Raw genomic sequence first — 22,362 nt, forward strand, 5'->3', positions numbered from 1 at the left:
ACAAATCAACTGTTGAGCACCGCCTTTTGACTCTTATTCATTTTGTAGCTAATCCTTTTTAATTACTGTTCACCATAAAGAAGTATGTTTGGAGAAAACAATCTATCTTATCCATTAAAATATATATTACATGTGTGTTAGGAGCACTGAAAAACTTAGTTTTGGTTGAATTGAGGATATAAAAGAAGAATATGCATGATTACATACAATAGACTTTTGTGAAACGTGATCTTACTTTGACATTCCTCCTATCTGAAGATTTATCTTGTGATGGGAGGAATTGCACAACTTAATCAAAAATAATAATAAAAAACATGTTCCAGAGTGATTCATTGTACATAAAGTATTTTTGTGAATAATATACAAACTAAAGTTAATGTTCACTTATTGCTTTAAAGACCCAGAGTCATGCTATATTGGAGTGGTAGTGGTCATTCCACATCACAATACAGGACTTAAGAAACTACAGATTTGTCAGTATTCAGTTGATTACCTCTCAAGTTTAAATTGAAGAACAAAATGGTTGAAAGTTTGTGATACCTTTTGATAGAGTATAAACATTTGTATTCTTTTTTTAAAGTGGCTTGACCTTTGACCTGGGGAATGCGGCACCTGTAGCCCATTTCCTGCACACGCCTGTGCACAGTGGTTCTGGATGTTTCTACTCCAGACTCAGTCCACTGCTTCCCCCAAGGTCTGGAATCGGCCCTTCTCCACCATCTTCCTCAGGGTCCGGTTACCTCTTCTCGTTGTGCAGCGTTTTCTGCCACACTTTTTCCTTCCCACAGACTTCCCACTGAGGTACCTTGATACAGCACTCTGGGAACAGCCTATTCGTTCAGACATTTCTTTCTGTGTCTTACCCTCTTACTTCAGGGTGTCAATGATGGCCTTCTGGACAGCAGTCAGGTCGGCAGTCTTACCCATGATTGTGGTTTTGAGTAATGAACCAGGCTGGGAGTTTTTAAAAGCCTCAGGAATCTTTTGCAGGAGTTTAGAGTTACTTTGTTGATTCAGATGATTGGGTTAACTGCTCGTTCAGAGAACCTTTTCATGATATGCTAATTTTTTGAGACAGGGATTTTGGGTTTTCATGAGATGTATGCCAAAATCATCAGTATTAAAACATAAAAGACCTGAAATATTTCAGTTGCTGTGCAATGAATCTAAAATATATGACAGTTTAATTTTTATCATTACATTATGGAAAATAATTAACTTTATCACAATATGCTAATTTTTTTAGAAGGACCTGTATTTCTTCTTGCATCACAAATATTTGAGGTATTTCAGAAGGTGTTTCAAAGAATATACAGAAACACTTAGGAAGTGTGAGGTGTGAGGAATATGAGGTGTTGTACACAAAAACGGATAATCCAGCATAGAAAAAAAAACAAAGTGATATTTAAAAAAAAAGGTTGCTATTATGAAATGTGTCATTTATTTTGCTGAATCAACAAAACGCTGTCAACAGCACCCTTTAGGGAACTTAGAATTCAGACTGTTAATCAATAAATGTGCATCTGGCACAGTTTTCCTCCAAACTGAGGATACTGGAGAGTGTGAATAAAAAAGAAAAAGCTAGGTCCTCAAATATTCATCATCCTTCATCTATCCATCTGTTGTTTGTCAGAGCCTCGTCAGAAATGGCCTCAGCAGAACAACAATTGTCAGGAAGCCATTCTTTGGGAAGCGAAACAAGAAGACAACATTTGGAAATGTCAGATTACACTCAAAATCACTGAAGATCAATAGTTAAAATGTCTTTTGGACCGATAAATCCATATTTTTTATTTTTAGTTCAAATTATCATCAAAATACTTGAAGGTAAAGCTACACCAGGGAGTATCTATTATGGTTGAGTGCGATGTTTCAACATCTACCATTTTGAAGAAATGGATATAAAATATGCACCAGATTTTGATAAACTATGCAACAACATCTGGAAAGTGTCTGGTTGGCAACAAATCCATTTTTAAGCACCCGATGATGTCCAAAACTCAATCACTTTCAAGCACGAGGATAATAAATTCAATCAAAGGTGGCAGCCATCTTGGTGAACTTTCTACTCTTCCTTCTAGTTTCAAAATGAAATGTACAGAAAATGAGGGTTGCCTACGGAGACAGTATTGTACTTCATTCAGCTCGATTCTCATGTGATACAAGGCAAAACATGAAACAGGCACACACTTGCTTCAGTAAGCTGCAGTCCCCACACAGTAATGTTCAGTTTTGCAACATTTGATAGTGAGCCTCCAGCTCCCCTTCCTGTGCCTTTCCAGTGGATACAGAGACAGAACAGACGATGCATTACTGACATGGTTTATGTCCTATGGAAGCCTTTCTCCTCGCCCAGCTCAAGTGTCAGAACCTCTGAGCTCTCCCCTCTGTCTCGTCTCATCCTAACTCAAAAAATGTTTAAATTACAATCAAGCAGCTTTGTTACCTTCAGTTGTTATAAAAAATACTGTCTATATCAAATTTGACTTGAAACACCTTGAAATTGGGCCTCTGTCTCTTTAAAAACTGCTGCTCTTTCTGACACTCTGGCTTCAGGAAGAATGTCAGAAGCCACCTCTATTAACCTTTTAACAACATTTTTACCAGTGTTGAACTAAGTACCTATTGAGCTCGGAATTACCTCCAGGTGTTTGCTAATTGCTGCTGGCTAGTCTGAAGGAGCTGAGTGAGGGAGTGGCAGGGGAGGGGTGCGCTGTGTGCCGGAATATGAAAGCATTTTTCAAACACGCATGAAAGAATCAAGGCAACGTTCCAGCTATGTTTTTGATGACGGAATAGCATTGTAGCATGTTGTAAAACTCAAAAAGTCAATTTTACATAATACTGCCCCCTTAAGAAAGGGGGCAGAGAGTTCTCGTAAATGTCTTGCTGTTTTTATTGAATCATGATAACCCCCCCTGAAAAGACTCCAGTAAAGCAACAGAACCTTCAGCGAGGGTAAATATGCGCTTGCAGAGGTTTTACCAAGTCTTTCCTCTATTACATTTTATAACCGAATGGGTCTCATTCACTGCTGAGGCGAGTGTTTTGCATTGTTGGAGCTATACATCACTGTGAAAGCTTTGTCAGTTTTTTCAGCATAATGTGATGCCGGGTTATGTGTATTAAAGAGCAGAAGGGAAGGGAGGAGAGAGAGATAGATCTCTGCACTGTTTGTCATGCTGGAATTTATCTGTAAAAGTTGCTAAAGAAGAAAGCGATATTTCAGGGAACGTCAGCAGGCACACAGTAATGTTTTTAAGAGTTATGAGGGCGTCGTGAGGTGTGCACGCGCGTGCGCTCCTGTTTCTGTCACTGTATTGTTTGGAAATGTGTCATCGGGCGCGGCTCTTATTGCCGAGACTGGGCGCGAAGCAGAGCACAGCTTAATATCTGTGTTTGACATAGAGGCCCATTAATAAGGGCCTGATCCGGGCCCGGTGACAGGACTGCTGACAGAGGAGGATCATAGGGAAGAATCATGCCCTACTGAGGGAGCCTGGGTTGCAGGTAGACCCATTCTGCCTTCCCCAGGTGTCATTACTGATGCTGGGGAGGAAGCAGTAGAGGGGAGGGGCGAGATGCTGACATCTACATTAATCACCCCCTCCGCACATCACACACTACCTCCTCCCACCTCCAGCTCCTAATCATCCCCACGCCAGGACCCAAACTCAGGAAAGGGGATATTCAGCCTTGAAAGATATCCAACTAAGAGCTCCCTAAATACCACTCTGATCTGATCATGAGTGATGTTGGTACCGGAACCTCTGACCCACCACACAATTAAAAACACTTTTCTCCTTCTCCCTCAAGATGCATGCGAGAGAGGCCGTTCTGCTGAGACTACGTATTTTGTGATTCATAGTTTGCTTCTGAATTGTGCCGTGGTTACGTGCAATTAAGATGCTACAAATGCCTCTGTGGCAATGTGTCATGAGCAAAAAACCCCAGAGTGCACTGCTGCCATTGTACACACTCCTGATTGTCTCAAAGATATTAGACTCTCCACTCGAGGACGCCTTATTGATCCTCAACTGGGCTTTTATCTACGGCAGGAGCAACGCTAGTGTTCAGAGTCGCTCCATGAAGCTGAGCCAACATGTGTGTGAGTTCCCTGTAACAGAAGAAAACATATTACTTGAGTGAATTCACAAGGCTTTGTAGAATTATTCATATTCCTTGAACTTGTGCACATTTTTATCACAAACTTTGATGTTTTTTTTTATTGGAATTTCCTAGATTAGGCTGCATGGTAGACAACCCTGCGATGCAGATATTTATTACAAATTTTGTCTCTATTGATGCCATTACATTGGTTGTAAGAGTAAGCCTCACAACCAATGTGTGAGGCTTACTGTCATAAGCTGATCAAATTATTGCGCAATTTGATATTTTGAAAATAAATACATCTAATGGAAACAAGGCAACATAAATAAAATCAAAGTTTTGGAGCTAGTATAAGGTGTTTTTTCTTTTCTTTCTTTTTTTGCAAAACTCCAATGGAAATACTATTGTCACTTTCGCAAACCAAGAAGAAGATGATGACAGGAAGTAATTGGAGGATCACGATGCGCCATGGTTTTTAATGTTTTATTGTGCGAACAAATGTATTCACTTATTTTAGTTGCATTCTTTATTTAATAGATAAAGAATGCAACTAAGTGCAAAATTGTGTTTTTTCTGACATTAGCAGAATATAGGCAGAGTTTAGAAACCTGGAACTGACATAAACTGACATAAGCAAACCAATGAAAGTTGAGTTCAGTTTTTTTGATCATGACGCTGTATCTGTCATATCAACATGTTTTACAGATAAAAATGAGCAGTGTTTGGCAACTCTTCTGCGTCCTTTGCTCTGACATATAGAAATCATTGCAACCAATAGGATGAATGTTTGTAGTTCACAAAAGAACTTAATCTGTGTATATTTTAATCTCAGTATAAATACATTTGTTCTGCAAAGCTCTCAAATGTTTTATTGTAGAACATTAGTGATTAAAAACATCCCAAAGATCAAGAAACACAGCAGATGATAAAGTTATGGAGTTAAGTTTAATAGTTCTGGTCAGATCAAACAGGAACTTTTTAGCCCACTTATGTGGCAGAAAACTATTATGCTGTTGGGAATGTGTTTAATTAGCAAGAACATAAACTACTGAGAATTCATGGATGGAGTTGTGTATTAGGCAATTGTCATCATTGAAGTTTGAGGATGTGTGTCAAAAGATGAAAAAGAGGTAAGATGGTATCTATACTCTTACAAGGCACTGTGGGTCAGAACAGATGTGGGGGCCCCAGAACAATGAGACAACTTGACCCCTGATCCATCAGTGAGCAGATGTTTGGAGATAAATGGGAAGCCAAATAATTGAGTAATACTTTTTATCCTGTTTAAAAGACATACTTGGACAAGAATGAGACAGTAATTGTGGCATCATGTAATTAGGAGACAAGAAATGCTCTGTTCTAACAAAATAAGTAGTAAAAACACTTTCCCCAAATGTGTTTAACCACTGTTTGGCATCAGTACTTCATCCTCTCCAAACCCACACACTCTTTTTACTTTCCCCTCAGTGACATCACCCTCATTTGTTTTTGAATACTCTTTTTTTTTTTCAAAAATGAAACAACAAATCAACACTGAAGACCCTGTGTGGCAGTAATATTCTAAAAATACAGCCCTAATAAAAAATTTGTGGTGTTTTTTTTCTCAGCAGTGGAATGAAGCATAAACTCATATGATGGTGTCCGTGAGTTATCATCTCCGTTGCTTAGCCCCTTCCATCTCATTTTTTATGTAACATGTTGTGTCCTGAACAAACACAGCCCCCAGTTTAATTAAAATGAATCCACTTTGAGCTGATATTTAGAAACCGGGGGAATATCGCAGCCTCTGCAACAGATAAAGTGATTGAGAGCGGGGAATAAAAGGCTGGGCTTGAGGGAGAATTACACTCTACTTCCTTTTCCATCAATGAGGCTTCTATTGTTTGTTTGAAGTGGGCTTTCCTTCTTTGTAAATGACCTGTCTCCAATTCCCCACTTTTCCCCCCTGTTTTATTTGCCTTGAACCTTCAGCAACACTGACACAATAAATTTCTGCTCAGCTCTTTGTTTGCGTGTGCATACGGTAGAATCTGGGACGCCACGGAGACATTGAGCAAAAACGTTTGCATGCGGCTCGAAAACATATTAAAATATGAAGACAAATCACTGTGTCTGGCCAGCTGACAGCAACATCCTGCAGTGAGAGCCAGCAAGAGTCCTTGCAACAACGCTGCTGCTCCCAGAAAGGGCCTTTTTCAGGGCAAGCGTCGACATGTAGCTCAATAAACAAACAGATGAAAAAAAGCCATGAGCAGTCAAAGCTATTATTAAAGGTGATAGAAGTGTTTCCCTTTGCCAAAGCCTTTGTCATGGTCTTAGCCTCCGTACTTTGTAATGGGGAGAGCTGGGTTTTCAAAGATATCTTCAGAGGACATACTCTGGACTTTGTTGTGTGGATGTCTTTGATGTAAATCATAAAAGTAGAAATCCAAGTCTTTAGTTCACATTCCTGCAGGTTTTGAGGCTGTCTATGTGTAAAGCAAAACTTTAGCAAGTCAGTACATAGAAAATATTCTTTGGCTATTATCCATAAAAAATGAAGGGAAGGAAAATAGGACATTTGGGAAACATTTAGATCCAAATGATAATTTCTTTTCATAGATTATTAATGTAAATTAAATTTAATTTCCAGGACCTGCTCTGCAACCTCTGCAGGGTACCGAAGGGTGCATGGAAGTTTACCCAACCAGCCTATATGTATTTTTCTGGACATGGAGAAGGAGTTCTAGCAGGTACTTTTTGGACTCAAGTGTGGGGTAGTTCAGGGTGCCTGACCCTTTGATGTGGGCTGTTAGATCCCTGTACAATTGGTGTCAGAGCTTCACTACAAAGACACAGAATCTTACCAAGTTGGGCTAGTTCCTAGTGCAATTGTCTTGAGTCCTCCGATTGAGGACCGGGGAGGCGCTCATGTCGTCCCCCACATTGACCCTGAAGCACTGGAGGAGACACCTATGGTTTAGCATCATTGTCCTGCTGGAACATTAACCAGAGTCTCAAATCTTTTGAAGCCTTAAAAAGTTTTCTTCTGTCATTGCTGTGCTGAGCTCCTTTCATCTTCCCAATACCTCTGACCAGCTTTTCTGTTCCTTTTGAAGTGAAGCCTCCCCACAGCATGATGCTGGCATCATCATGTTTCTCAGCAGGGATGGTCTATTCAAAGTAGGGTTGTCAAAATAATCAACCTTTAATAGAAACAATAAAAGAAAAATATATTATTCACAGATCTTCATTGGTGTCAAAATCCACGTTAACTAACCCATTTTTCCCAATCGACTAACTTCTGTCATCAGCTGCTCACCTGTGCAAAACAATGATCTGTGACTGGAAGTTTTAAATAATGGTAAGGTGGCTGAGTTCATCCAGTGTATATGACCCTCTTCAGCAAAGAAGGCAAATATAAAAGTGTTGTTTGAAGGTACTTTCCCTATCAGGCAGGCAGACAGCAAATCCCATTACGCTAGCTGTCCTAATGCTCAGACACTGATGTTTGAGAGCAACTAATAAAGCTCAGTAAAGCTTCTGCATCTATAACAGCAAAGTAATAAACCTCATGGATGACGTAAGCTAACGCTATCTAAAGTACAAAATCTTACAAAGTATTTTTTATCTATTTTCTAGTGCTAATGTCTTAGAACACATGAAATAAGACTTCTAAGTACATTTTCTACTACATATAAGAGCTTGTTTTTTAGTCAGTAAGTCCTTAATATTGAATGCTTAAGTACTAGTTCCACTGGCATATTATTTCACCTATAACAACATTTTCCCCATGTTGTCAAATATATCATTATTTGTCAAGTAGACCGATTCCCCCATCTGAGCTGTTGATCTATGCAGCTCCTGGGTTAGGATGCATCTCTGATTCATGTTGTTCTTGAATAATGTTCTCACCACAATATAAACGTCATTAAAGAAAACCCACTCTCCTAAAGTCAATTTATACTGTGGTATATAGACTTTGTTTTTGCTAAATTATTTATAAAGCCCTTTAATTAACAACATGAAACCAGGTCTTTCAAATAAAGTTCACCCTGAGGCAGATTCCAACCTTTGTGTTGGTCTGCTACAAAAAAATCTCAATTCCAAGTTTGTGGTATGTGACAAAATGTAAATAAACCGGCATGAATACATTTGCAAAACTATTTTACTCTGATACTCATCAGATCTTTATTTAGTGACTGAACATACAGCCTCCGTGCATTTCCACTTGCCTCTTGCATAAATAGCAAAGCTGTTTATTTTATCACTGTTGACTGTGCATATGTCCTCTTATTTTATGCCTCTTCGAGGGGCTGCAAAGGAAAACACAGGCACTAAGAATTGTTCTAACACATACCAGTAGGGGGAGCTCACAACTCATAGCTCACACTCCAGTAAAGCCTTGCAAGGGATCATCATGTGAAGGGTTGCTGGGCAGTAGTTCACACCACACAACACAACCCCACCCTCCATCTCTAAACATCGGCATATTGAGTCCGGATTTCTTTTTTTTACATGTTCAGTCTCATCCCTGATCAAATGTTGGATTGCAGTGGTTTGGGTTTGTTCTCACCGTGTTTAGCTGCATACTACTTAGGAAAGAAAAGGGGGGGGGGGAAAAAGAGACTTTTGAGTTTATTGTTGGTATGCAGAGCCGCATCAGCTCTTCTCGTCTTGCAGGGGCAATCAAGCCATTGATTTCTGACAAAGATCATATTTACAATTCTGCATCAGCATCTGAACACATTAACCCCTCACATGTTAAGCAGCCTAAGATTCCTCAGTAAATTTAGTTTTGAGTCCATTGATTGAGAATTTAACACATTCTCACAGAAGAGATTAGATTTCAATATTCTGAATGATTTTCCCCCTCTTGAATTAAGGTACATTTTACCTGTTGACTAGTGTGAATGTTGAACCTCCAGCACTCTAATGGCATGCTGCTTTTTTCTCTCGTCTCAGAGCTTGCTTTAGAAGGTAAATAATTCCTTATATGAGTGACCTACAATAAATTCTTTGCAAATATATAAAGGTTTGTCCACTTAGCTCCTTGAATGGAAGTCTTTTACTCGTGCCATAGTAGGGAAGTTCCCTGTAAACCACAGCAAAGTGATTGTCCAGTAGAACCACTGGTAAAAATAGTAATAATAATAATAATAATAATAATAATAATAATAAGATTTTGTACTCCACGCTGTTTTGCTCTACCCCCGCCCTCTGGTACCGGTCCATGTTCGCTAGCCGCCCGCTCAGCCTCACTGTGTTGGGATGTGGGAGACCATGCGCTCCTAGCGGTCGCACTGTTCACACCAAAACGCTCAGAGAGCGTGAGAGAGACACACAGAGAGAGAGGAGGATGTTGAACTGTAGTGTGACTGTACATTTATTGGGGCTATATTACCGGCTACGCACAGCTACGCACATGGGGCTTTTGAAAGCCGGTTTTCTTGAGAATAAAACAACTTTTTGGGGGGCGCGCGTGAAATTTGAAGGCGGGTTTCCTGGTTGTCCTCAAAGGCAGACGCTGAAGATTTGAAAGGTGCCTGAGTTGCCTCTGAAGGAAAGCGTAGATGTGCGTTTAATTTTTGTTTTCATTTCTTCAGCCTGGACTTTAATTTCTGCCCCGAAAGACTCTGAAAAGCTCCGGCTCGTTACACAGCAAAAATTGCGGATGAACTCACCGGACAAACTGGGATAAAATTTCCTCAAAGAGCCGAGAGTTTGGAGGCTGGATGAGCAGCTCCGGGTGAACTACTGTTAAATGGATCCTCTGTGTGTTTGGACACTGAAGCTGGCTTTTGTCAGTGAGTAGGACAGTGTTGGGAGCTGTCCATCACTCCCAGAGCCGGTGGAGCGGACTTGAGCGCAGTCTTTACCTATTTTTGCCCTCGCAGTGAATTAGAGGATTTGCGCGACCGCTGTGGATGTTTTAATATGCAAGGATGGGTCCGCTAGCGTTCATCCTTGTTAGTGGATTACTGTACTTTCAAGCTGATGGTAAGTTCTTAACGTGTTATGTAAAACTTCATCTTCAATAGATATGAAACTATATTAAGCGCTGAGGCTGGCAACTCACTTAAATAGACGAATTATTTTGACCAGATTAGATTCCATAAGTTGCTAGAAATATTATTGTTGTGATGAATAGTAAATGAACGTGAATGTTAATACCCTGGCAAGGCAAACATCGATGAGTGGTTGTCATAATTTGTTGGGATTAAGCATCTTAATGCGTGAAAGTAAAACGGCCAGGCAGTTCAATCCAACAGATAGCCTCCCACTGCAGGAGATGATTGCTGTTCTGTTGCTTGCAGTGATTTTGACCTGCTGTTCCAGACATAAATGACCCTCCATGTGATGCATTTTGAAGATGAATTTACACCCATAAGTAAAATATAGAATAAGACATTTTTTTCTTGATTGGCTCCATTCAGTAAAATAATTCATTTCTTATTTTCTGATGAAATGTAACAAAACTTACAAGTTCCATCATTTATGTCTATAAACACATCATGTACAACAGTATGTGCTTTGACTGACTGTTTTGCGTTCACTGATATTCAGATAAAGATTAGGAATATGCTTTAATAGATATATAAGGATAGTCTTATAATTCTTTTGGAGTAAATATTGCTACATGCAGCAAACAACCCGTTGTTTTTTTGTTACAATCTTTAGAAGGGGAAAAAACAACTCATGAACAATTAAAATTTAAATATGTAAGTCAGATTTCTAATAAAATCAGGAAATCATTTTTAGCCACAGTCAGTGGTGCATCCATAAAAATACTTAATTTTTTGTCCCCAAGACTATACGATGCAGTCAGTTTTAGAGCAGGCATGTCTCAGTTTGAATAATTTGCAATGGTCTCATGAGAGTGGCTACATGTCTGATAAACATGTTGAGACCACTGTAAAATAGCAAAAGACATGCTTAGAAGCCATTTTAGATATCCTAAATTGATAGTTAGCAATCCTAAGCAGACGTAATTCTAATCTTTTTGGGTTGCATATTGATTTTTATTGCACATTCAGTTTTTAGATGCATTTCTTTGGTCCTTCTACTGCTGTGACTTAGAATTGCCATTGTTGAATTACAGCAGAAACTGGCTTGAACCAAAGATTAACATACACTGCCAAGAGTTATGTTCATATTTTAAAATGGTATAATAACGATATGAAAAGCAAATGAGCTGTATGCTGATTAATTACAGTAATTTCAATTCCCTGTTCTGAACAGCCAGACATTCACCAAATGCAAAGTAAGCATCCTTGCAGTAAGATTTTATATGGTTTCTTGGGATTCAGTGGCCTACAACAGAACTCATTTAATGGGGGGAGCAGAGTTAATGTGGTGACTCATCACAGTCATCAAAGGTAGCCCAGTGCAAATGATGAAAATTGAGATAGATATAAAGACAAGTTTTATTATTGCATGGTATTTTGAGACACATCATAGCCCATGTGTTGATTGTAACATGTTGGGTTTGCATTGGTCATACTGCTTATCTTAGAAGAAAAGCTTAGAGTAAATGCAAGAGTCTGTAAGGTCCCATTTTGTTCCTTTCTTTCACCTGCCAGCCCCTGCTCTAGTTCTTCACAGCTGCAAGTTTTATCCCTGATCCTTTTTACTTCAGTGTTCATGCCTTCTGCGTATTCCAGTCTCTCTTTCTTCTTTTTTCATTTTGCTTTGCATCTTTTCATTTCCTCGGCCAAACCCCACTGGTTGCTAGGCACAGGCTGATGGCATTACGAGCTCACCCAAAAGGGAGAAGGGTGCACCATTTCTCCAAAGCAGTGGATCTCCCCAATCATTCACCTGTTGCCCTCCTTCCCTCTCTGCTTTGCTCTACACCCACATCTAAGTAAAACTCACCCATCACCCAGGTTTTTAAGAGGTAATATGATGGTCCTTGGATAGGGGAGGAGCTTCTTTGAAGAGCCCACTTGGGTGTACAAAAAGGGGCTGGAGCTGAATTGACTGGGAGCCAAAGCCCAACAAAGCCAGGCCTACTAAATGGCGTCAGTAGCTGTTTAGTGTTCTGTGATTAATACTCCCTGTGTGGAGAAGAGAAAAGTTGATGGTGAGAGAGACTGAAAGGAGAAAAATAGCATTAGTCTTGAAAGCTGTAGCCAAGGTGGATATCTGGTAGAAAGTCATTGCGACTGTAAGCAGCTGCGTGGTTATCCGTGCTGGATTATATCATGCTTTTCAATGTGGACCCCACTGATGAGCCTCTGCTATTCATAGATCTCCCACATGCTTGCAACTGATGTAGGAGGTGGTGACATCACATTCATCTTGGGTGTTGAAAGATGGTACAACCTAAATTGGTCATGGAGAGAAGACCACTTAGGAAGGGCACTTCGTGAGCGGCACCTGATCCGCAAAAATGGTTGTGGTCTGTCTAATGCTGAGTCAAGAAAAACTCAAACTGCAGTGTGAGTAGGAGAAAGGGAAGGCAAAAGGAGGGAGGATGAGGATAATCAAATCTAAAAATTGACAAAAGAGTTGTTTAACAGTACAATATTAGGCTGGGAAATGGCAGCGATGATACTTTATTGCGATAGGACATGGGAGACTAACAGCTCTGTTGATGATCATGATTAAATGGGAGGCTTAAAGCACTGCTCTATAATGGAAAGTAAACCTAGATTAAAGTAGTCTAGGTGAGTGATGAGGAAGGCTGAGGTCATTGTGTTAGAGCTGCTGTGATGCTTTGCCCCAAATGTGATTGTTCTGCCTGAGCTGGCAGCATTTAAGCAATGCTATTGTAATTGTGGTTCATTTGTTGGAATGGGACTGCTATAATGACGAACCTTCATCTGAGATCTATGGGAAGCTCCTATCTACTGTCTCCCCCTGTCTCATCACTGTCAGCCTACTCGTTTTCCTCAGCCCCCATACCACAGTTTGTTCTCTGATTATCATCAAAATTGAGCTGCGAGATTGAGACTCTGTGACAGTGATTATAACAGGAAGGGAGTTGAGGGGAATAAAGGAATAGGGAGAGGTGAATGCAAACAAGTCCTTGTGTATTCAAATGATCAGTGTTGTTTGACTGGTGACAAGGGCTTGTCAACTCCTAAACAGCAAAGGCAGGAAGCTGTTGGGATCATGTTTCAAAAGCCGTCACTCCACCCCTCAAAACAACGTTTGAGTTTTGCAGACTTCTGTTTGCTCAGATTTGTATTTGGAAAGTTCTGGCACTACACAAAGACTTCACTTGGAATTAAAAGCTACAATATTTATTGTCAAAAGTAAGTATGACTCAAAACATGCTAGCTAATGGCTGTAAGTCCTAGATATGAATATGTCTAGGACTCCTAAACAACTCCTAAACAGCAGTCAATACATTTCTGTTTCATAATTCCAGCTCACACACTCCACAATATTTTTTTTGTCAAATTGAAGCCTAGGTACTGGCTGTTAGCATGAGAGCTTGATACTATAACATGAGATCCAATCACAAAGGCTCCGAGTTTCTATGTTTGATAATCTTATTTTGTAGCTTAAAAGGGAGCAGATATTTTCATATGCCCTGTGGTGCTGACATTACGCTAATAAAGGTCTGTTGCTAGCTTACAACTCTCTGCTACATTAACAGTAAACAAACCACACATTTTTAAATAATTTTTCTGACAGCTCTGGATATTTGATTAAAAAATGGCTATTGACAAGAAATATATATTTTGTTAGCACTGTGATAAATTTGTGACTAGCTAACCATTAGCTGTTAAAGATGCATCTGATTCAGAATCTTATTGAGAATATTAAGATACAGGGCTATTTTACAATTAGAAACTGGACTGCAGTCATTTGCCATTAACAATCTAAAATTCTTACACTGATCAGATACATGAAGGTATAGTTTAAGATTTATGAAGCCCTTATTCTGTTTTTAATTAGATAAAAATAAACATTGTCAATGCTTTCTTGGTTTTTGAGCCAAAAAAATATGTTGTTTTCCCAGAAATAGTTTTGAAATCTCATTCTCGTGAACACAAAATTGTGCATCGTCTCGTCTCCTGAGATTGATATATTGTTGCTCCCCTAGACCGCGCAGATCATTCACTTTATCCCCTCACAGACCGCATGCGCATAAGAAAATGTCATCCACCGACAATGCACTTGGTTGGTTTTTCTGTATGCCAGCAGAATGTATCGAAGGTAATACTGCTAATTTATTGAGCCTCACTCATGCATAGCAGTGACATTTACAGAGCAGAAAGTTACATAATAACTGAATGCATTTGCCTAAAGAAAAGCCAGTGATTACTACTGAAATGAATACTGAAAATTGGTAGACGGCATGCTTTTTTGTATGATTTGTACGATCTCGATCGCAAACTTTTTTTTTCTTTTAACCATGTCTTCTTCTTGTGTTCGTATGCTGTCTTTGTGCGAGCGTCTATCAATGAGGGTGGAATTCTAACACTGAGGGATTTGTTGCACACCTGTGCTGGCTGTGTATGACACGAGTGTATGCGAAGGTAGGGTTGGGGGGAGGAGTAACATGATGAATTGAGTGTGCTGACTGTGAAGTAAAGGCAGATTGTAAATGCCTTCACCTGCCTCACACACCTGAACTTCAAGAATACACACCTGTGCTTTTCCCCTTTGGGGCCCAGGGGGGCATAGATATAATCCCCTTTCTGCTTTGTCAACGTCTTTGTTTCCAAAACAGCCAATTAAGGGTCAGGCCAACAGAAAATACTCTTCTAATTACTGTTCTATAATCCCTTATGAGATGATGGTAAAAGAAGCTTTTGAACTCCAGTTGTTCAAACGGACTCTTGGTTGGTTGGATAACTATCATGTAGATGTGAAGAGCAATTTTATCTATGCAAACTGAAGAATAGCAATGACAGGAAGTCAGATAAAAAAAGGGATAACATGTTTGCCCTATCTGTGTTTTTATGGTGCATGCTCCTCTGAAATGTTGTCTTGGGAAGCATCTGTTTACTGTGTGTCCAGTTGCCCTCAACTTGCTCTGTCTGACTGCCTCAAAGCTCCCCTTTGATAAGGTGGAAGAGATGTCAAGGTTGAATGACTCACAGAAGTACACGGCAGATAATACATGCTCATGGGTACTAGCCCACACATATGTCCCCGTCCCTACAGGCAGACATAAAGAGGTTTAATTACGGCCCTACTCAAATAAGTGAAAATACTCTACTTGCTTTTCCTTTTTGTCTTTTCTGTCAATAACATCTGACATTGTTTTTGCTGTCATGAGTTTTCATGACAGTTTTACTTGAGCTCCTGTTCTCACCAGTTTCTTGAATGAGGTGAAGACCAGCAATAAAAATGCATTAGCTGTCTCTCGGAGCGAGATGTCTGAAGACGGACAGCTGGAGTGCGACAATTGATAACACATCCATCAGACGCAGCAGTGGCCCAAATGCAGCTGCAAAGAAAGCAGTTTGGAGTAGTGGGACCACTGAATAAGTATCTTGTTCTGCCACCTCAGACCATGTATAGTGCTGCAGCTTGAGTACTTAAAAAAGAGCAACATCTTTTTTTGTCTGTGCTTTTAGGTTGTGGTTGGTAGACTGCTTCAGCGATGTTGTTGGTTTTGGTTCACATTACAACAACATTTTTTTAATGGATCTTATTGGATTTCTAATTGAATACTTCTAGGTTTAGAGGTTACCTAGGGATCCAGACTGTCCAACTAAACTGATACACCAGTCAAAAACTTTAGAATGTCTTCATACCTGATAGTCTAGTAGATTTGGTTCAAACGGGGACCAAAGTTTCAACATTTGTTAAATTTTCAGGTGGTACGATTCGCTTTTGCACTGCACTGTGTCAAACAGACTAAAAAGCATGTTCACCCTTTCACCTGTGGTGGCACTGCACCAAGAACCAGTGAAGGAAACGACACAAAAACAACATACCTCTATATAAAACAGAAATTTAGTGGTTTTTAGGTGAATCAGGGCTCTCTTTTTTTGTTTCACGTCAGCATTTGATCACGCATTCATACCTCCCCAGAAGAACAAGACTTTCTATACAAATGAACTAGTCTGATTAATGTTAACTAAACAGGGCTGGTGTGAACGGCATGAGATAACCTGGAAACAGGCCTAAGCAAAACGGAACTGTTTGGCTTAGAAGTAAAATATTGTGTGGCTGAGAGTGCATAGCATCACCCTAAACACTTAAGTAAGGTATAAGGCTGCCATGACGATGCTTTCTTTTAGTAGAGGCAGGTAATCTGGTCAAATGTAATCCGACTGAGCATAGGTCATTATAGAAAGATGTCTCTATTTTGACTATATTTTTGTTCTAATTTCTGTAAATCTTGCGCCATTTTCTTTCCACTTCACAAATGCAAATTACTTTTTGTCAGGCTGTCATATAAAATCCCAATAATATACAGTGGAGTTTGTGATTTCATTTAGAAAATTGTGAAACAGTTGGATAAATTGTGATACTTTTGCAAGGCACTAAGAAGAACAGCTCAAGTGCTAAAGTATCCTGACCCATTTACCCTTTTATATTCACCATAATTAAAATAACACAAAAACTTTAGCGGCAAATCTTTTATCACGTGGTCCCCAATGTCAATAACATGGGCTCTACAAGCAGGGCGATTTTTCTTTTAACTAATGACTCCCTATGAGAGCGGCACTGCAGTGAAAGTCTGTGTGGAAAGGGACATCAGCCAAGAGTCACAACTCTTGTACCAGCTTTGAAAACAAAAAACAATCACACCCTTGATGATTTTATTTTCCTGGTTCACTTCCAGGGTGGCAGTGACTTTCTTTCTTTCTTTTTTTTCTCTGGAAAGCCTCTCGTAAACATTTGTTACTTAGCGTCCTGGTAACAGACCCAGTTTTAGGATTATTAAATCGAAGTGGATGTGTATCTGTGAATACTTCTGAACTCTATATACTGTTTTTGTGTCAGCATGATTTTATGGGCCCAAGTAAAGTGAATAAGCCCTTTAACCACTTACTGCCGTCACCCTTGACACTGTAGTATAAAGAAAAGCCACACATAGTGTCCCACAGTATAGAAATTTAATAAATCTCATCGCAACGCCCTGGGGTGCTCTGTTAAAAGAAAAAAAAAGAAAAAACAAACACTAAGGGGTATAAGAGCCATTTGATTACCCCTGCTCTGTGAGTCCATCACCTGGATGGATTGCCGTTACAGCTCCTATTCCTCACATTGGTATTGTTTGGCTCGGGGATTGCTGGAGCGACAGGAGGGTGTTGACTGCAGGGACACAGTAATGTGCTCACTGCAGGTCAGCATGCGCGCAACACCTCCAATTATCACCTCTCAACGCAGAGTATCAAGGACACCTGGAGGCTTCCCCTGCCCCCTTCAGCCCCAGCAATAACACACTTATTTATTTCTCTTCATTCAATTTGCAGTGGCAGCTCAGCAATGCAGGTAAAGAGATTAAAATGCTTGAGGGGGGAATTGGATGATACCTTACATTTCATTGCATCTTCCTGGGTTATATGTTGGAATGTGGCTACACTTGAAAATAATCCGTTTCTTTTTTTTGTTGTTGTTTTCGGAGCAGGTTTGTTAATATCACACATGGTCACAACTCTGAAAAGATCACAAAATCTGATGGCTTCTTATCTGGTTTGACTACACAAATGTTGATTGATATGCCTTCATATATCACTCATTGATTTTCCTGTAAATCGAAAGTGCACAAGAATGCATCTTCAAAGAGCAAATATGTACAGCTTTCCAATTCAAGACTTGTAGTTTACTGTAGTTACATTACTTTTAATGGTGGGAATTAACATTTTAATTAAGTTAATTACAGAGTCTAATTGGAATTTGTTGCACTTACGTTTAGCTCCGGTTGGTGCCGCTTTCTGGTGCTTGTCTTGTATCAAAAGTCAGATTAAATGTGACTTGACCTTTCAAATTGCAGATGCTTTGAAAACTATCAGCTACATGTCAGATTTAGTGCCACATAGTTGCACAATTGCTGGGCAGGTGAATGGATTTGACAATCCATTCAAACTCTCATGAAGCAGTTGGATATGTGTCGCATGTGGGTAGAAAAAAAATTGGATTTGGGCTGCATTTACCTGCTCTGTGTTTGTAGTCTATATTAGAATTTGTGTGACTCATGTTATACCTCTAAAATGCTATAAATCTGTCTGCAGTCAGCTTACCCACAGCATGGTGTTTGGCTGTAATAAGTCACATGCTCTCTCATTCATTTGGCTCCGTCACAGAAAAAATTACTAAGGCTTATTTCTCATAGTTTAGAGAGAACCATTATTAATTTAGCCAGACACATCTGCAGATATTTTGTACGAAGGAAGGACATAGAAAGTAAAGATGGCTGTGAAATAAGCATATTCTTATCTTATTAATGCTCATAAATAACATCTGTTGTTGCCATGGTGATCTGGCTGTTGATTTTTTTTTGATGTAAGGACTCGTTTCTCATTTCTTGACTTTGGATTTTTGCTTTCCTTGAAGCAAAATTCTCCCTGTTAAAATTATCCAGTTATTTCTCACTTTTTCCTGGATATATAAATGTTGTAGTAAAAGTCTCTTCCAAACACGTTTTTCTGTTTTTTTATGGTCTACAAACGCTTTTTTTTTTTTTTTTTTTATGTCAAAGCGTTCTTTTGAAAATGGTTGATCTCTTTTAGAAAACAACAGGAACCCCAACTATAATTTATTCAGGTTTCAATATTTATACTTTCAATATTTATAGATTTTATGGCTCTAAAATTTCATATCAAGCTTCCAGGCGAAGATAAGTCCACGTTGATCAAAAGAATCTGCAGGGAAAGAGAGCGGGAGGCATGAAGAAGTTGAGCTACATGCTTGAGTGGCCCCAGCATCGAAAATCATTTAATCTGCATCAAACAGTTTAGAGTCCCTACCAGCATCCTGACAGGCCAACAGAGCTGTTGCTAATCTCCATACACCAATCAGACCATACAGAGGGGGAGCAGCACACTTTTCACATTCTCCATGAGTAGATCTAAATTTTTCCATGTCCTCGCTTTGCACTTCAGCTTCTTGTCAACAATCTCATCTTTTTTTCTTCCTCCAAGACGTCTGCTGTAAGAGATAGCTTCTACTTTCCTGCCCATAGCATCAACATCAGGATGAGGACTGACAACAGGAGCAGCCTGTTTAAAAACAGCGGAGGTGCTTCTTGAAATGCAGATTGGATCCTTTGCAGCAAAATCAGATATTCTGTTTCCCACAGTTATCTATTTATATATCCCATCTGTATGGGAGGAAAGAGTGAGAGGGCAAATACACAGATGCAAAGTCAATATGACCCCCAACCTTGTCACTGCCTGAAATACACTCGGCGTGGAATTCTATCTGATATTTGTTGGGAGTCGAGCACGGATGCATTGAGAGGTTGCGGGGAGCTTGTAGAATTACCTCCCGTGTTTGCTTTCAGAGTATAAATCTAAGTGGGAGAAGGGAAGGACACTCTTCAGAGCACTGACGTGGAACAGAGCCCATCATGGCAGCTTGAAAGCTAACTAGCTCAAAGAGACCACTTGCTATATTTCAGCAGCAGATGAAATGGAAGACTGCTCTGCACCTGTGAACACATTTCATTCGCTTTCGTGTCGACACCGTGAGGCTCGCCGGGTCCTCTGGGGCTGGACTGCTCCGGTGACCCCTCCCTGAGATGAGCTGTGTGTCTGTCTGGTGTTGGAGGGGATGGGGTGAGTGGGTTGCACTGGAGCTGCCAATGACAGCCTGATGTAAGAAACAGTGATGTGCAGTGAGGTTTATAGCTGGTGAGGCACTGACTTAATCATAATCAGATTTACAAATCTAGACCCCCTGCAAGTTATTGTTTACGTAAGGAAATTTTGCGCATGCGGACATCACTGGAGGGCAAAAAGGCTACTCCTTTACATGACATCCATAGCCGCTCTGCCGCCGTAGAATAACTCCATTATGTAGATATTAATTTCGTGCTGCTCCACAACAAAGGGAAAAATAATTGAAGAACAACTCAAAACCATGTCTTTCTCGCTCTCTGTATCAGCGCAGGCTCTTTATCTTCAAACAGACTTGTTGCCATAGCAACTGACAACAACGCCACAAAAAATTAACACTCAGACACAAAGAGCAGAACATTCAGTCTGTTGCAGTAGTATGGATTTAGGCTTAATGTTTATTTTGGGATTATTAATAAGTGATTGCTGTGGTAAGAATAAGAGAAGAAAATGAAAGTTACGTATGTAACTACGGTTCTATGAATCCCGGATGACTACCAGAGGGCGGTGCTGAAAGCACTGAATGTTCCCTTCGCGCATGCGCTGTTCGAGCAATAATATCAACAGAGTCACACCTGTGACACATCGGATGATCAATCAGAGGCTATATAGCATGACGTCATCCAAGGCTCTGTTCCTACAGAATCTTCTCGCGAAAACGCAAGACCCAGAGAACCCTTGCAAAAGAACCTGGTCCAGAGGATGAGACGAGGCCATGTTCACATTGTAGAATCTAGTGAACATGCTCGGAGAAGCCCATGATGCAGCAGCACATATAGCTTCCAGTGGAACTCCCCTCAAGGCTGCCCAGGAAGTGGAAACACTCCTGGTAGAGTGTGCCTTCACGCCGACTGGCCGGGGGTGACGCACTGCAGCGTAGGCGTGGCAGATGACATCCACAATCCAATGGGAGAGACACTGTTTGGACAGAGGACAGCCTAATCTAGGATCCCCATAACACAAGAAAAGCTGGTCTGAGGGTCTTATAGCAGCAGTGGCTGCAATATAGGCCTCCAGTGCTCTCACTGGGCACAATAACTCAGAACTATTGCCAGCTTCCCCCGACGTAGGCTGAAAACGCTCCAACCTCAATGGTTGGTTACAATGAGAATGAGAAAATACTTTAGGGACAAACGCCGGGTTTGGCCACAAGGTAACACCAGAACCATCTGAACCCCATCTGAGACATGACGGGCTGACAGAGCATGTAGCTCACTGACCCTCTTAGCTGAGACAATAGCCAACAAAAAGGCAGTTTTACATGATACCCATTTGAGGTCTGTACGAACCAAAGGCTCAAATGGAGAGTGGCACAGAGCACTGAGGACCAAGGACAGGTCTTAAACTGGTGCTCGTGGAGCTGTTGGCAGGTGCAGCCTACGAGCACCACGCAGAAAAAGAGAAACCAGATTATGGCTCCCCACTGTACAACCATCAATGTCAGCATGACCAGATGATAGAGCCGCTACATATACCTTAAGCGTCGAAGGAGAGCGTCCCTTATCAAGAAGAGACTGAAGAAATTCCAACATGGTGGGTACCGGACCTCACTTTCTCTCCCCATGAGCCCTAGGGGCCATGGGGGGTGGCGGCCAAAGTCTGTGTCCCGGGTGTGTCTGGTCGGTCGGCGGTCCGGCTCACGAAAGTCCCTGCTGGGTCTCTGCTCTACATCACGAGGGTAAGACCTACTAGGCCGAGCAGCACCCCGAGGCGGCGGCCGAATGCTGGGGCCAGCCGATGGGCGCCTTGGATTACGATGAGGAGGGGGCATACCTCTGCTGAGGCCTGAAAGCTGTTGTCTAGTCTGCCGCGCCTCAACGGTTCGTTCCAGTGCTTCCAAGGTAGCGGAACCGAACAACTCCCCCGGCACCACCGGAACACTGCGAAGGGTCCTGCGGCATGTTTCAGTCAATGTGGACTGAGCCAGCCAGACCTGTCGGAAAGCCTGGACCAGAAAAGACATCACACGCCCAAGCTCCCTGGACATCAATGCAAAGGTCTGAAGCTCTGCATCGCTAATGCCAATAGCTGCATGTGCCCCACTGGTATCCTAAAGGGATGCAGAAAGGGCAAACATGAGGTGCGCCAAGGAATTGCCAAGGTAGCCGGCACGCGCTCCAGCAGTATACGCCTTACAGAGGAAGTCATCTGTAATACGACATTGAGCCCGTGGGCACCGAACATCATCACGCAGGGCTTCATCTGGGGTCACAATGAGTGACGCAACAGCAGGTTCAACCGCAGGCATGCGATCCAAGCCTGCCTTGCCTGACTCATGCATTGCTGCCAACACCCGACCATCTGTGAAGAGATGTGTAAGGGCTCTAGGGTCCCGCCAACAGGCATGCAACTCCCTGAGGTACTCCTCCGATGGAGGGACAGAAAAGGGAGAAGGGCCTTGTCCACGCCTGAAAAAGGCACTGCCAGCAGTGGACTCCACCACTTGCGGGATATCCAGCTGCAGCTGTCTCAAGGCCATACGCATGATGTCCCGCATTGAGCTGTCACCAAACCC

At 41.1% G+C, this 22,362-nt stretch overlaps 1 protein-coding gene across 12 annotated transcripts in view; it reads left to right on the plus strand.

Moving 5' to 3' along the window:
• The window catches only part of robo2 (roundabout, axon guidance receptor, homolog 2 (Drosophila)), a 525,042-nt gene that overhangs the window by 214,953 nt on the left and 287,727 nt on the right, over positions 1–22,362 (plus strand). Inside the window, exon 1 of one of the 12 annotated variants that reach the window (XM_008424868.3) lies at positions 9,391–10,089. The exons of the other annotated variants lie outside the window; for them this stretch is intronic. Within the exon in view, the coding sequence (XP_008423090.1) occupies positions 10,035–10,089 (55 nt within the window). The 5' untranslated portion in view covers positions 9,391–10,034. Of the gene's footprint in view, positions 1–9,390; positions 10,090–22,362 lie in introns of those variants that run through there. 12 annotated transcript variants of the gene reach the window in all.

Source organism: Poecilia reticulata, chromosome 13 (genome assembly GCF_904066995.2).
Source record: "Poecilia reticulata chromosome 13, P_reticulata-male-v2, whole genome shotgun sequence".
Lineage (NCBI taxonomy): Eukaryota > Metazoa > Chordata > Actinopteri > Cyprinodontiformes > Poeciliidae > Poecilia > Poecilia reticulata.